Source organism: Camelus ferus, chromosome 9, assembly GCF_009834535.1.
Source record: "Camelus ferus isolate YT-003-E chromosome 9, BCGSAC_Cfer_1.0, whole genome shotgun sequence".
Taxonomy (NCBI): domain Eukaryota; kingdom Metazoa; phylum Chordata; class Mammalia; order Artiodactyla; family Camelidae; genus Camelus; species Camelus ferus.
Genome location: NC_045704.1, coordinates 45,408,268 through 45,423,303, shown reverse-complemented (window position 1 = coordinate 45,423,303; position 15,036 = coordinate 45,408,268). Strand labels below are relative to the sequence as shown.

Sequence of the window (15,036 nt, the reverse complement as noted above, 5' to 3'; positions counted from 1 at the left end):
CTGCAAGGAAAAGATATTTACTGACCAGAGGGCTCTCTGAAAAGCAAACTAATGTAAGTTACTTTCTCCTCTCCCCAGTTCTTTTCCCATTTCTCCCTTTAATGGGAGTAATGAGATGAATCAACACTGTATGTACCCCTTGAAAGGATGCAATGGGGAAAACACAACATAACTTCTGTGTCTTCTGGCCAAAGATGCATAATATAGGTTTCATTGTGAGGATACCTAGGAAATCACAAATTGAGAGGGGTTCTACAAAATGACCAGCCTGTGATCTTCAAAAATATCAAAGTCATAAAAGTCAAGGAGACTAAGAATGGCCTCAGATTGAAAGAAGCTAGAATTTTAGACATGTGCTCCAGGCTTGATTCCTTTTGCCAACATTATGGAGACAGCCACAGAAACCCGAAGGGAGATGCTGGACAAAAGGTATACAGAATTCTTTATTCTACTCCTGCAACTTCTCTGTAAGTATGAAATGGTTCCCAACTTATAAGTTAAAAAAATAAGTAAGAAGTACTAAAATAACTGCCCCTAGACCTAGGAAGTAGATTCTATCTAAATAACACATAGGTATGACCCTGGACAAGTTACTAAGAAATTGAGATGTCTTCATTTCCTTATTTGTAAAATGGAGACAATATGAATACCTATCTTAACTACTTTTATGAATATTAGATGAGACAAGAATAGGAAATACTTTGTACTTGAGAAGAGAAAGGTATAGTTTGTTCACTACTCAGCTGTAAAAAAGAATGAAGCAATGTCATTTGCAGCAACATGCATGGACCTAGAGATTATCATACTAAGTGAAGTAAGAGAAAGACAAATATCACATGCTATCACTTTTATGTGGAATCTAGAAAAATGATACTAAAGAACTTATTTACAAAACAGAGACAGACTCAAAGACATAGAAAACAAACTTATGGTTACCAGGGGAGGAAGGAGGGGGGAGGGATAAATTGGGAGTTTGGGATTGGCTGATACAAACTACCATGTACAGAACAGACAAACAAGGTTACTGTATGGTACAGAGAACTATATTCAATGGCTTGCAGTAACCTGTAATGAAAAAGAATATGTATTTATATATAACTGAATCACTATGCTGTACAGCAGAAATTAATACAACATTGTAAATCAAAAAATTAAAATTGAAAGAGAAAAAAAGAAGAGAAAGGTATAGTCTGTATAATGTGCTATCATCTATGATTTTAAAAAGCAGATACATACATGCATACACATGCATAAAATCTCTCTGGAAACACTGAAGAGAACCTGGTGGCTGGGAGATGGATGCAAGAGGATTTTCACCATATAACCTTCCAAAATTGTTTTACCAAGTACAGTAGTACCTACTCAGAAAATAAATAATTTTTTAAAAATTACATTTAGCACAGTCCCTGACTTAAAACACTCAACATTTACTTACAATTAGCAAATTTAGAATTTACACTATTTGACATACCTAAATTTATATTTTTGAAATGTCAAGTAATGCTTTTAAGTACTTTCTATAACAACCTTTTAAGCTGGAATATTACAATCATCCTATTTTAAAAATGAATTCAATTGAAGCACAAAAACTCTAAGTGTAATCTCCCAATCAGTCACGGGCCTCTAAGCTCTCTGAAGGTAAGAAATTTTGTATTTTTATCTTCTAAGAGGTCTCTATCCAATGATGGGTCTCCCATTCCAGCACTAAATATGCTGTTCTGAAGCAAGAGTAAGATAGCCACCATTCATCATCTGTTGTTACAACGGAAACTTCTCAGCCCTGGTAAGCTTTGGAATTTTGTCCCAATATTTTCCCCACTATATGAAAAAAAAAAAAAAAGAATCAACTGTAGTTCTGTAACAGAAATAAGCACTATTAGTTAACATTTTGGTGTAAAAAAGTATTTTTTCTGTACATTCATTCACTTAAGTTATTATGCTACAATTTTTATTGAGTACTTACTATTTAATGTACTCGGCAGTGATAAAAAGTTTTGTGTTTTCATAAAAATAAATTCATACGGTATATATTGTTTTATAGCCTGTTTTTTTTTTCATGGAGGCAAGGAGGGTCAGAGTGGTCAAGTAAAAAAAACCCCTAGGTTTAGGAATTCTCACGCCAAAATGTGGTCTTAATACAGATGGTTTAGAGTAAGCACAAGTATTTTAGGGAACCCTTGGTTACTGTTCTCGAACTCTTTCATTTTTTATTTTATTGGGATCCTTTCTCTTTCCTTCTTGGTGAGTCTAGCCAGAGATTTGTCGATTTTGTTTACTCTTTGAAAAAAACAGTTCTTGGTTTTATTTGTTCTTCTTTTTCTAATTCTTTTAGGTGGTAGGTTAGGTGGTTTATTTGAGATTTTTCTTGGTTTTTTTTTTTTGAGGAAGGTATCACTATGAACTTTCCTCCCATTTGCACTTTTGCATCCCATAGATTTTGCGTGGCTGTGTTTTCAATGTCATTTGTCTCAAGGTATTTTTTCATTTCCTCTTTGATTCTATCACTGACCCACTAGATTTTCAGTAGCACGCTGTTTAGTCTCCATGCAATTGTTTTTTCTCATTTCTCTTTCTGTGGTTTCTTTCCAGTTTGATGCTGTTGTGGTCAGAAAAGATGCTGAAATAATTTCTATCCTCCTAAATTTGTTGCGGCTTCCTGTGTGTCCAAGTATGTAATCTATCCTAGAGAATATTCCAAGTGCATTTGAAAAAAGTATGGAACACTTCACAAATTTGTGTGTCATTTTTGTGCAGCAGCCACGTTAATCTTCTCTGTATCGTTCCAATTTTAGTATATGTGCTGCTGAAGGAAGCACTGTTCTAGAGCTCTATAAACTTCAGATATTATTTAGAACCAAACGGCACTCCAGCCAGAGGCAATGCATGAATGATTGAAGTTGCCGCAGAGCCCAGGACAGCCCTGAACCAGGACAATGCCGATTGTGGGGCAGGAGAAGCCCCTGAGGAGAATCCCAGCACCCCAGGGAGGAGAAGCCCTGTGACCCTGGCCAGCCTGGCTCTCAGTAAGACTACGGAAGCTGCTGCTGGATTCCAACACGAGCCTCTGGCTGGTCTAGCCCATCTTTATCATCACCTTCTTTGCAGGCAAGATCTACCAACAGGTGTCCATCATACTGCAGAGTGACAAGAATCTCACCCAGGAGCAAATATCTGAATTAGTTAAGTCCTAATTCAAAGCATAGTCCTCAAGGAAAATGGAAATTATATTCCCAAACAGTCCTTGACATGAAACTATTACTTCAACAACCCAGAGGACGGATTTTTCAAAAAAAATAAAGGGAAAACAGTACCACCTTCTGACTGATCCCACTATGCTTACAGACACAATGAAAGCGAATGTCACAAAGTCCTCCCTATGATTCTTATTGGTAGATGGATCAACATGACTTTCTCAGGCTTTGTTACAAAGTCCTATTTCTAATGAATCTATTTTAAGCCTATGCTACAGCAAGGAATTGAACTACTCACAATAGCTGCATCTTGGTGAGTTCTACATCCTAGTACTTCTGCTATGTATTTGGGTTTCAGAGCATTTACTCTCTGGTTCTGGGCCAAGGTAATGCAAATGACCAATCAGGAATGATGTAGGCACAGATGACTGGACTAGCCATGGCCATGCCTACAGGTATCAACAAAGCTTTCAAGACAAAGTGAAAAATTTTTGAGCTAATGGATCACCAGTGGACACTAGTTGATGTCAAAGAGGAGTTCATGGCCAAACACCTCCACTTTGAAGGCATGTTCAAAAATGAATTACAGACCTCTATTTTTGAAGGCCAACCAGCCATTTAGCTCTGTTATGAACTCTTGAATAGTCCTTAATCCTGTATCTTTCATGTGCACTAGAGACTCACAGAATAAAAAGGATAATGTATGACCTGGTGGGCATGCAACAAGGATCATTCTTATCTAAGCCAGGTTCACTTTTATGTTTGAAACTAGAAGAAATGAGGTCTGTGTGCTGGGTGACTTATAAGGAAAGAGCTATTTTTAAAATGTTTTAAAATTTCCTTCTGGTGACTGTAGAAATGAAAGGCAGATAAAGGGGAAAACTCAAGCTAGTGATAAAATATAAAAACTTAGCAAAAATTCAATCTTTGGAAGAAACACTGCCAATAATAACTAATTATCATGTGCAATCAGCCTGACTTCTAGACCACAGTAAACTCCTGTTTTCTTGGGATCCAAATACCCTGTATTTTTATATTTAATTTATGTGCTAGTATTTTTATAACTTCCTTTACAAAAGTAATAATTTTCATTACTGAAAATTTAGAAACTATGTATGAGCAAAACAAATCTCCCTGTACTGTGCATTTTGAGCCTACAGAATAACATAAAAAGCAAATGTGTCAAAACTTTCTTCAAAGAAATTCTTTTTCAGAGTGAATACTCAAGGCCAGAACAGACATAGCAAACCTTCTACATCTCTTAATACTGTCCAGGGAAAACTGATGTCCCTGAGACACCGCTGAATTCTCAAGTGCCTTCAGGATGATCAAAGATGAGTTAAATAATAGGAAATTCTTGATTTGGAGCTTAGAATATAAATATAGCAAATCCAATGAAAAAAGTCAACAGTTTTGTGCTGTATGTAAACATCCCTGCACTAAAGATCCAGTTATTCAGGATAAGTGAGTTTATATATTGTTCTAAGAAAGAAGAGAGGGCAATTCCTGGCAGATATATAGATAATGGTTGCCCAGGAATAATTCTGTCTGAATTAAGTGTCCCAGGGAAGTGGCAGGGCGCAATTTCCATATCAAAAGATAAATGTAATTTGCATGTTGAGTACTGTAATCAAGAACAAATGACTCTTGACTCAACAAATTAAACCATCCTGTTTTCTTCTTAAAATCAGTTTTAGGAAGTAAAACTGGGGAAGTCAAAATAAGATCTGTGAATTGCATCAATGTCAATATCCTGATTGTGATATTATACTACAGTTTTGCAAAAGTTTACCACTAGAGGGAAATGAATAAAAGGTACAAGTGATCTATTATTTCTTTTACAACTGGATGTGAATCTAGATACTGCAATAAAAATTTCAATTAAAAAAAAATCAAAGTCCATAAGTTTAAGCCCAAGAAATGTGTAGATATGTAAACTTACACACACACACAAATGATCACAGCATCATTATTCATTACGACCCTAACCTTGAAATAACCTAATGTTCAGAAGGAGAATATGAGTAAACTGAGGTATAATCATACAGTGAAATCCTAATCAGCAGTGAAAAAGATTGGGCCACTGCAATATGCACAAGGCGAAAGAATATAATACACTGAACCACAGATGTCAGACACAAAACAATATATACTTTGACATTCATTTGTAAAAAGTTAAAAAAATAGGCAAAACAAATCTACGGTGTTAAAGTCAATAGAGCAGGTACCTCTGGGAGTGAGGAAGGAAGCAGTGATTGGGAGAGGTACAAGAAGAAGGTCCAGGATACTATAATGTCCTAGATGGTGGTTATTCAAATGTGACCACTTACTAGAATGACATCATATGGCTGAATCTTAGGATTACATAAATAGGAGGAAAATAAGTTCCAAAATATCACACAAACTATCCTTGCATATACTATGTACAGTCAAATGATCTTCGACAAGAGTGCCAGGACCACTCAGTAGGGAAAGGACAGCCTCTTCAACAAACGGTACCAGGAAAATTGAATATCCACATGCAAAAGAATGAAGATGGACATTTACCTTACATCATATAAAAATTAACTCATAATGAATTAAACACAAGACCTGAAACTGTAAAACTCTCTGAAGAAAAATATAGGAGAAAAGCCTTTATGACATTGGATTTGGTGATACTTTCTTGGATATGATCCCAAAAGCAAAAATTGACAAATAGGATCATATCAAACTGAAAAACTTTTATGCATCAAAGGACAAAATCAACAGAGTGAAAAGACAACCTATAAAACAAGAGAAAAGATATGTAAATCATAAGGGATTAATATTCAGAATATATAAAGAACTCCTAAAATTCAATGACAAAACACAATAAATAACCTGAATATAAAATGAGCTAAGGAGCTGAACACACATTTCTCTGAAGATGATACACAAATGGCCAAGAAGCATATGAAAAGATGCTCAACATCAGTAGTCACTGGAGAAATGTAAATCAAAACCATGAGATACCACCTCACAACATTAGGATGTCTATCATCAAAAAACTCAGAAAATAACAAGTGTTGATGAGGATCTGAAGCTTTAAGAACCCTGTGCACTCTTGGTGGGAATGTAAAATGGTGCAACCATCAGCACCATTCATCTTCAGAACTCTTTTCATCTTGTAAAACTAAAACTGCTCGTTAAAAGCCTTTTTTAATTTAGTATCTCTTTCATCTAATATTAACATCTCTTTCATATAATATTGGCCACCTCTACTCTCATTTTGTTACTATTTGCATGGAATGTTTCCATCCTTTCACTTTCAATCTGTTAAGTGTCTTTGAATCTAATCTGAGTCTCCTGTAGACAGCATATAGTTAGATTACGTATTTTTATCCTTCTGCCAATCTGTCTTTTGATTGAATAGTTTAATCCATTTACATTTAAAGTAACTACCGATAACGAAGGACTTACTCCATCAAAATTTAAAACTTTCATACATCAAAGGACATTATCAAGAAAGTGAAAAGACAACCTACAGTATGGGAGAAAATATTTCCAAGTCATATATCTAATCAGAATACAGAATATATAAAGAAATCTAACTTAACAACAAAAAGACAAACAATTTTATTTAAAAATGGGGAAAAAACCCGAATAGATGTTTCTCCAAAGAAGATACACAGAGGACCAATAAGCACATGAAAAGATGTTTAGCATCATTAGTCATTAGGGAGATGCAAATTGAACCACAAGATACCACTTTATACCTACTAGGATGGCTAAATCAAAAAGAAGAAAAATAGTAAGTGTTGCATGAAGAAATCAGAACCCTCATTCATTGCTGGTGGGAATGTAAAAAGGTACTGCTGCTATGGAAAACAGTTGGAGGTTCTTCAAAAAGCTAATTATAATTACCACATGACCCAGCAATTCCACTCCTAGGTATATATCCAAATGAACTGAAAACAAGGACTCAAACAGGTATTTGTGTACCAATGTTCACTGCAGCACTGTTCACAATAGCTAAAAGCTGGAAACAACCCAGGTGCCCATTGATGAACAGACAAAACAAAATGTGGTATACATATATCATGGACTATTATTCAGCCTTAAAAGGAGTGAAATCCTGATACATGCTACAACATGGATGATCCCCGAAGACATTATTCTAAGTGAAATAAGTCATATACAAAAGGACAAATATTGTATGATTTCATCTATATGTGGCCTCTAGAACAGTCAAATTCATAGAGACACAAAGTAGAACAGATTACCAGAGGATGGGAGGAGGAGGGCACTGGGGAGTTACTGTTTAATGGGTAGTTTCAGTTTTCAAAGATGAAAAAGGTGTAGAGAAGGATGGTGGTGATGGACACATAACCATGTGAATATACTTAATGTCAGTGAACTGTACACTTAAAAATGGTTAAAACAGTAAATTTTATGTTATGTATATTTTACCACAGTAAACAAAAAAAAATTGTTTTAACAAAACATTATGCTAAGTGAAATAAGCCAGATACAAAAGGACAAATAGTGTATGATTCCACTTACCTGAGGTACCTAGAAGAGGCAAATTCATAGAGACCCAAGTAGAGGTTATCAGGGGCTTGGGAAGAGTGATGAGGGGGTAGTTATTGCCTAATAGTTACAGAGTTTCTGTTTGGGGTGATGAAAAACTTTTGGAAACAGACAGCAATGTTGGTTGCACAACACTGTAAATGCAATTAATGCCACTGAATTGTAGATTAAACAGTTAAAATGGCAAATTTTACATTATATACATTTTTTATAACACACATACAAAAAGCTAGGTTTATAAACCTGTAATTAATGCATATCAAAAATTTACTTTTGTTTGAATCACAGCAAAACAAAACAAATAAGACCAAAGGAGTCTGGACATTATTCTCAGTCATCTAGATTGGTAACCAATGCTATTCAAATCTACTGGACAATCATAAATTTCTTCCTATTTTCATTAAGTAAACCTAATAAGGCAGTACATATTTCCCCCCCTTTTTTTTCTAAGATCTGCTTTGCTTTTATATCTCATATGAATTTGCAAAAAAGATTTTTTTGAACTGGATAGCCTTTGTGATTTAAGCCTAACAGATCTTGTCTCAGCTTTTATTACATAAGGAATTATATACCACTACAAATATTTCAAATAAACTATACAGCAACCAGGATCATAAACTTGCAACAGGGGAAAAAGTGACTGTGATCGATTCATTTTATCTCAGTCCAGCAATAATCAAGTGAAATGCTTTACAGAAACAAAGGAAACTTCGTAATGTCCTCTTGTGAAGGGTTTTAGTAAGTTCAACTGTCCACAGAATATGTGGTAGGAAGCAGGGGTAGCCTTTTGGCTTTTCCTTAAATTCACTCACTAAGTATTATTGAAAGGAGGGCAGAAAATTTATATTTTAATATAGAAAAGAAAGAAGACAAAGTACCAATAGAAAATAATACTTCCAGGTTACAAATTCTCTGGGGAGGATAGGGGACAGATGGGCAGAGAAGAAGAGCATGTGAAGAATAACAAATAGTTACAGAATAAAAATCTGGTTGGGAAAAAATTACGCAAATTCTCTGTGAATGGAAATTCCATGCTGATGTAATAAAAATGTAACAATAGGGATATGCTAAAGACCACCTGACTTGGAAAGTGACATCTAGAAACACGAAGATTGCGGAAGCTGCAAAATTAGGCTGGGCTGGCCAGACAGATTAGCAGAATACCTCATCAAATTAAGATATGGAGGTTAAAATTTTGGAGAAGGCAAAAAACTACTTCCTAAAAAACAGTCTGACAGCGCAGAGAAAGATAACAGATCTGGGTGGTGAACAGGAGGAAATGGTGCAGGTCCATAGGTATTTGTATTTGTATTAAAAAGAATCTAGAGTGTCACCTAGAAGAGGCTAACTCGATGGTTGCCAGAAAGGGTGTAACCTTGGCAGTCGCCACTGCCCAGGGTCTGAATTTCAGGTCTGTAGATCCAAATATAACTTATCCCCACCAGATCAGACACCTTTATCCCACCAGATTAGGCCCCACTGCTCTAAATTCTCACAATTCCTTAGGCACCTTCACGGTATTTATCACAATTGCAATTATTTATTAAATGCCTTTCTTCCCCCCTCTAGACTATAAGCTTCCTGAGAAGCTTATGACTGTCTTCTTTACAGTTGTATTCCTGAACATAGTGTGGAACCTAGAACACAGTGAGATCTAGGGGGCGCTCACTCTGCCCTCGTTCCCTCCCACCTGCCCTCCCTCCCTCTCTGGCCTGTATGCCGCACCCATGCCCACATGCAAAATAAATAAACCAAAGTCGATTTGTTGATCGCAGCAGCTTACATGGACAGTCCTGGAGGTTAAATTTTACCTCATCTAGCTTCTAGCCTTCCTGAGGACTAAGCACTTGGAGCTGCTCAAGAAAGAAAGCATTTTTTCTATAGATTTGTTAATTCCACAAGCTAGGTAACGATCAAATTGCACTTTCTTTTGAGCAGCCTCAAAATCCAGTAAGAGCTGGAGAAATTCCTGGAGAAATCAAGTAAGAATTCTTATTAGTCAAATTCTGAAGCTTTCAGGGAGTCTCCTAGGATGGCACCAAACATAGCTTGCGAACAACCCAAATGTCAATCAACAAGCGAATAGCTAAATTTTCATACAGTTACAATCAAATAAAAAGCAGGACCTAGTACCACTTGACACAGCACTTAAAAATGTCTGTTGAATGAATGTAATGCTATCCCATCTGTGAGGCAGATCCTAAAGTAGTGTTCCCACTTATACCAACAGTCACTAAAAAATACATAGAAAGATTTAAAATAGCAAAATGTATTATTTTAAGTTACTCTTTCCAGAAATGTTTAATTTATACATAAGACAATGGCTTCCAAATGTTTCTCACTTAAAAACACAGGAAGAAAATGAGACTATTAACTGAAACAAAGATTCACAACAACGTACTTTGTAAAACAAAGGTTCACAAAACCATACTTATTACCCTTGCGGAGACAGGCACTTTGATACTTCCTGGTCAATATTGTAAAATATTGTAACCATTTTCATGTGTTTTTTTCTAAACTACTAAATATTAGAAAGACAATGATGTGCAGTATTGGAAAGTTTTGGTTTTTCATTTATGATTTCAATAAATTAAAGTGATATATAAATAAAATAAATTACCTCTGACTCAGAAATGCAAAATCAATCTGTTAGGTGAAAGAGAGTTCAATTATATTACCAATTCTAAATTATCACATTCAAACTCCAGAATAACACTTTAACCATATTTGTTAATCAAAAAAAGAAAGAAAAAAAGCAGCAACCTATAGATGCAGAATATTCAGATTAGGAGCCCCTTTCTAGGAGGAGCTGAGAGAGAGTTCAGATTGGAAAGAGAAGGGTGAAAACCGATGTGTCTTCCCTCTCATCTAATTAACTGCAGCACTATTCTTCAGACCTGCAGGCCAAAACCCTTGGTCACTGGACTCTTTTTCTCTCACTCTTCAAATCCAATGCATCCTGAAGTCCTATTGGCTCTACCATCACAGCACATCCAAAATTTGACACTTCTCACTACACCCACTGCCACACTAGTCCAAGCCAACATCTTTTGCCCAAATTACCGTAAGAGCCTCCTAACTGGGCTTTTCAGTTCTGCCCCTGCCCTCCTTCAGTCTCTTCTCAACAGTGCAGAGTGATACTATTAAACCGTTAAATCACATCTTACTGCTCCTCTGCTCTAGTGTGCTTTCCCAACTCAGAATGAAAGTTCAACTGGCAAAGCTGTACTTGACCTGCCCTCCCTTGGTCATGGTGACGTCATCTACTACTATCCAGCCACTGTAACCACCTTATACACCTCAAGGCCTTTGAACTTGTTCCCTCTGCCTGGAAGCCTCTTCTGGCAGATAGTCACATGGCTAGCTCCCTTAACTTCTGTCTGGCCTTTACTCATCTCCTTAAATAAGGCTATTTCTGGCTATCATAGCTAAAATTTCACCCCTTATCTTCATGCCCTCACCCCACACACGTCCACAATCCTCTTCTCTGCTTTGTTTCTTCTTAGCACTTACCACTACCTAACATAGCATATACTTTAGTTACTTACTCTGTTTATTGTCTCATTCCCATAGACTGTAATTCCATGAGTATAACTATCCAATCAACATGTAGAGCGGTATCTGGCACTTATCAGGCACTTGATAAATATGTGAATGAGTAAGTGAATGAATGAACAGACTTGGAATGAACAAGAAAACAGGTATGCCAGAATGGCTAACTGCAGGTAAAGATCTGCAGCTCAAGCTTCAGGGGCCACCTTGGCACACCTGTGATCTCTAGTTCCATCAGTATGTGGTAAACCAGGTCAGCAACCACTACTCAAGGTTAAATTAATGTCCACTCCAAGCATTGAGTGTTCCTTCCAAGTTCATTTTCTATTCTGAACCAGTCAAGAAACTAGAGGGAAATGAAACCACAAATGAAAAACATTATTGGCTACCCATTTGGAACTAAGATTTAATATGCTACAACGCACACTTGAAATTTATCATAGGCATACACCAAAGGACACAGCTAATGCTAGAATTTTCAAGTAATGCTGTGTACCTAAGAGAAATCAAGGGATTTACCTAAAGCACACCCTGCCACTAATCAACTGTATGACCAAAATCTCTGAACCTGTTTCTTATACTCCTGTTTGAATAAGGATCACTACTATCCAACTCACTCTCAAGTAATTATTTTGAAGCTGAAGTAACAGGAAAGCACTTTTAAAACATTAAAAAAAAAAAAAAAAACCATACACCCTACAAATGCAAGAACTTACTAAATTCTAAGACGTTAACTTATTGGCCACTAGAAATATTTATTAAAAAACAATGTCCTTTGGAGGAAACGTTACTTTTTAAAAGTTTTTATAGATTTATGAATCAGTATATAGAGCTTTCTCCCCTAGGCCCCAAATTAATACTATATATATATACACACATATATATGTGTGTATATATATATATATATATTTTAACTAGTGTATTTGCTTCAGAGAAAGAATAGAAATGAACTCTTTTCTCAGTTATAATAGGATTATATCATGCAAGAACTTCCAAGGAATTAACCACAGATTATTAAGCGATTATTCAAAATAAAATGATACACACAAAATATAAACATTTAAATATAAACATTTATATTTATATTTAAAATATCCCAATGTCTCACGGATTGGAAGTGACAGGAATGACTGCAAAGGAGCAAGAAGGAACTTTTTAGTGTGCTGGAAATGCTCTTTCTTAATTGGAGTTGTGATTACTTGACTGAATACATCTCTCAACTCGTCAAATTGTACATTTTAAATGGGCACAGTTTACTGTACATAAATTACACTTCAGTAGAGTTAAACAAATTAAAAGTCTGTTTCCTTAAAAAACATATACACAGACAAACTCAGCTGTACCAGGGTCTCAAGAACTTGTAAAATCTAATACAACAGGCTTGATTTACAGAAGAGGGTAACAGGATCTGAGTCAACAGCCCGCAAAAAATGAACTCACGACCCCTGAACTCAATGTTAACTCAAAATAGAAAAAATAAAAGAAGTATAATGGGGGCGGGGTGGAGGGAGAGGAATCGCACCTTCACAAGAAAATGGAAACCAAAAATGACATTACTTCAGAAGGCACAGGTGAAAGAGCAGAGATTTCCTTCAGACCTAGGTTCGAACGGCTCTAGGCCGTTAAATGAGAGGCTGTGAGGCTCAGTTTCCCCTTCTGTAAAATGGGCATAACGATAACTCAAGAGTTTAGCCTAGCACACATTAAGTGCTCCATGTGTGACAGGGATAGCATAATATTACTGAAGGCACCAGAATCCAGTGCCGGCTGAAAATGCATGAATACTTAAGGCCCCCAGTCTCCGTCTCGGAGGGTCGTGGTCCCCTTCGTATGCTTTATCGCCCTAAGCCAGGCCTCATTTCCCTCCTACACACACCCCTGGCAGCGTTCCGGGCCGACCACCCTTCACCGCTGCAGCTCCGAGGGGCCGCCCACCTCGTTAAGGAAGCGGGTGACATCGTAGACTCGCCCGTGGATCACCAGCCATATCTCCTTCGAGGAGTTGCGCTCCGCCACCTCCTCCAATCGGTAATAGGTGACGGAGGTCTCGACCCCTTGCCCTTTCCCGTCGCTGCCGCTTGCTTCCACAGTCGCCATTGGGCCTCAGCTACCTTTCCTCGACCGCTATCCGGCTTCTGCTGCCAGCTTCCCTGAGGTAGACCTCGCGCTCAGCCCTCCCGGGCTTCCGTAACCAGGAGATTCCGGGCAACAGCCAATCACACATACGAATAGTTCCTGCTTCGTTTTCTTTTCACCAATGAAACGAGGGATTGTTTCAAATCCCTCCCACTCCTCGTCAGGTCCTAGAGACGTAGGTCTGGTTCGAGGTCCAACTCACCAATCGGGATCGCCCAGCCCCTCCAATCTCACCAATCAGATACTGTGATTTTGGAAAGGCGCCTAATAGAGACGCGTTGATACACCTGTTATACAAAGAGGTTTCTTCACTCGGCTTACGGGCCTGCGGAATTTTGGAAGAGAGTCTCCGTATTTCCCATTTCCCTTCCCTTCGCTGTGGACCCCTCCTGAGTCGTGTGGAGCTCATCTTCCCTCACCTCCTGCGCGGCCTCTACTCCAGCCCTGGATTTACATTTTTTACTTTGCAGCCTCCAGGCTGTGACCTGGGGAAGCCTGTCTCTAAGGCTGTTTTCTCACCTGCAAGATGGACATGATCTCTACCTTATAGAGAAATTAAATGAGAGTGTACACATACATGCGCAGAGGGCGTGGTACATAGTAATCGAAACATAAATGACAGGCAGTGTTAGAAAAGGTGGAATGACTGGCCTGAGGCCTTGAGACAGCGGTTGGGGACACAATATGGAGTATCATCCCAAGTTTGTGCCATTCTTAAGAATCTGGTGTTGTTATATGTCAATTATATCTTAACAAGGCTGGCGGGGGTGGCGATCTGATTTTTAACCGAATTCTTTAGAGATCAGGCCAATTTACACTGTTTTCGTTTCTGTGTGTTCTAAATAGAATTCGCCTGAACTGTATGTTGGGCCAACTGATGTCCTTAAAAGCCCAAGGACCCCCATTTCTGGGCTCTCAGATGTATGGCTGTGATTCCTCAACAGATTAAGTACGTTCTTTACTGGGCGTTTCGCCTAACAAACTAACAGCCCTAGGTAATGCTCAGGCTGGCTTGTTTCAGCCCACCTTATCAGAGTCAAACCCCAACACCCTTCAGGGACTCTAAACCTCTTACCTCACCTACAGCCAATTAGAGATTTGTGCACAAGCCGATCAGGTATCTTGTGACCCTACCTTATAAAACACCCCCAACTGGCCCTCAGTGCTCATGCAGGCACCCCTTGCCTGTGTGGCCTGCTGTTGCCTATGACAGTGTAACTATTAAATTTTTTCCTTGTTCTTAGCTTTGGTGCTCACACACCTCTTGTCTGTGTGGCCCGCTGTTGTGTATGACAGTGTACCCTAATAAACTCCTTTCTATTCTTTTAATTAACCTATGGTAAATTCTTTTACCAACCCACATGTCACCGACGCCCCACTGTGTCCCACAACACTGTCTCTGGCTAGAGGTCCAAGCATTTTGGAATTACAAGTTTGGTTAATGTGCAGTGTTGTTAGCTACTCATTTTTAACTGCCTTTACAACTGACAAATTGATAATGGTGAAATGTCATTTTAATCTTGTCACTTTCCCAGACTCTCCATAATCCATCCCCAACCTCTTCCACCATTTCCACCATTCTCTTTTATAAGCCTTGTGCACCGGC

General features: G+C 37.8%; 1 protein-coding gene, 1 non-coding gene and 1 pseudogene across 2 annotated transcripts in view; 1 reads left to right on the top strand and 2 right to left on the bottom strand.

The window, feature by feature from the left end:
- LOC102515417 (cytochrome b5 type B) overlaps positions 1 to 13,492 on the bottom strand; it is a 29,350-nt gene extending 15,858 nt beyond the window's left edge. Inside the window, exon 1 of the mRNA XM_006180574.3 lies at positions 13,230 to 13,492. Coding sequence (XP_006180636.1) covers positions 13,230 to 13,391 — 162 coding nt within the window. The 5' untranslated portion in view covers positions 13,392 to 13,492. The remainder of the gene's footprint in view (positions 1 to 13,229) is intronic.
- Positions 2,710 to 2,816, bottom strand: LOC116666172. The gene has a single exon (XR_004323016.1). It is a non-coding gene; the product is annotated as a U6 spliceosomal RNA (small nuclear RNA).
- On the top strand, positions 2,888 to 3,813 carry LOC116665932 (annotated as a pseudogene).
- Positions 13,493 to 15,036: the final 1,544 nt, after the last annotated feature.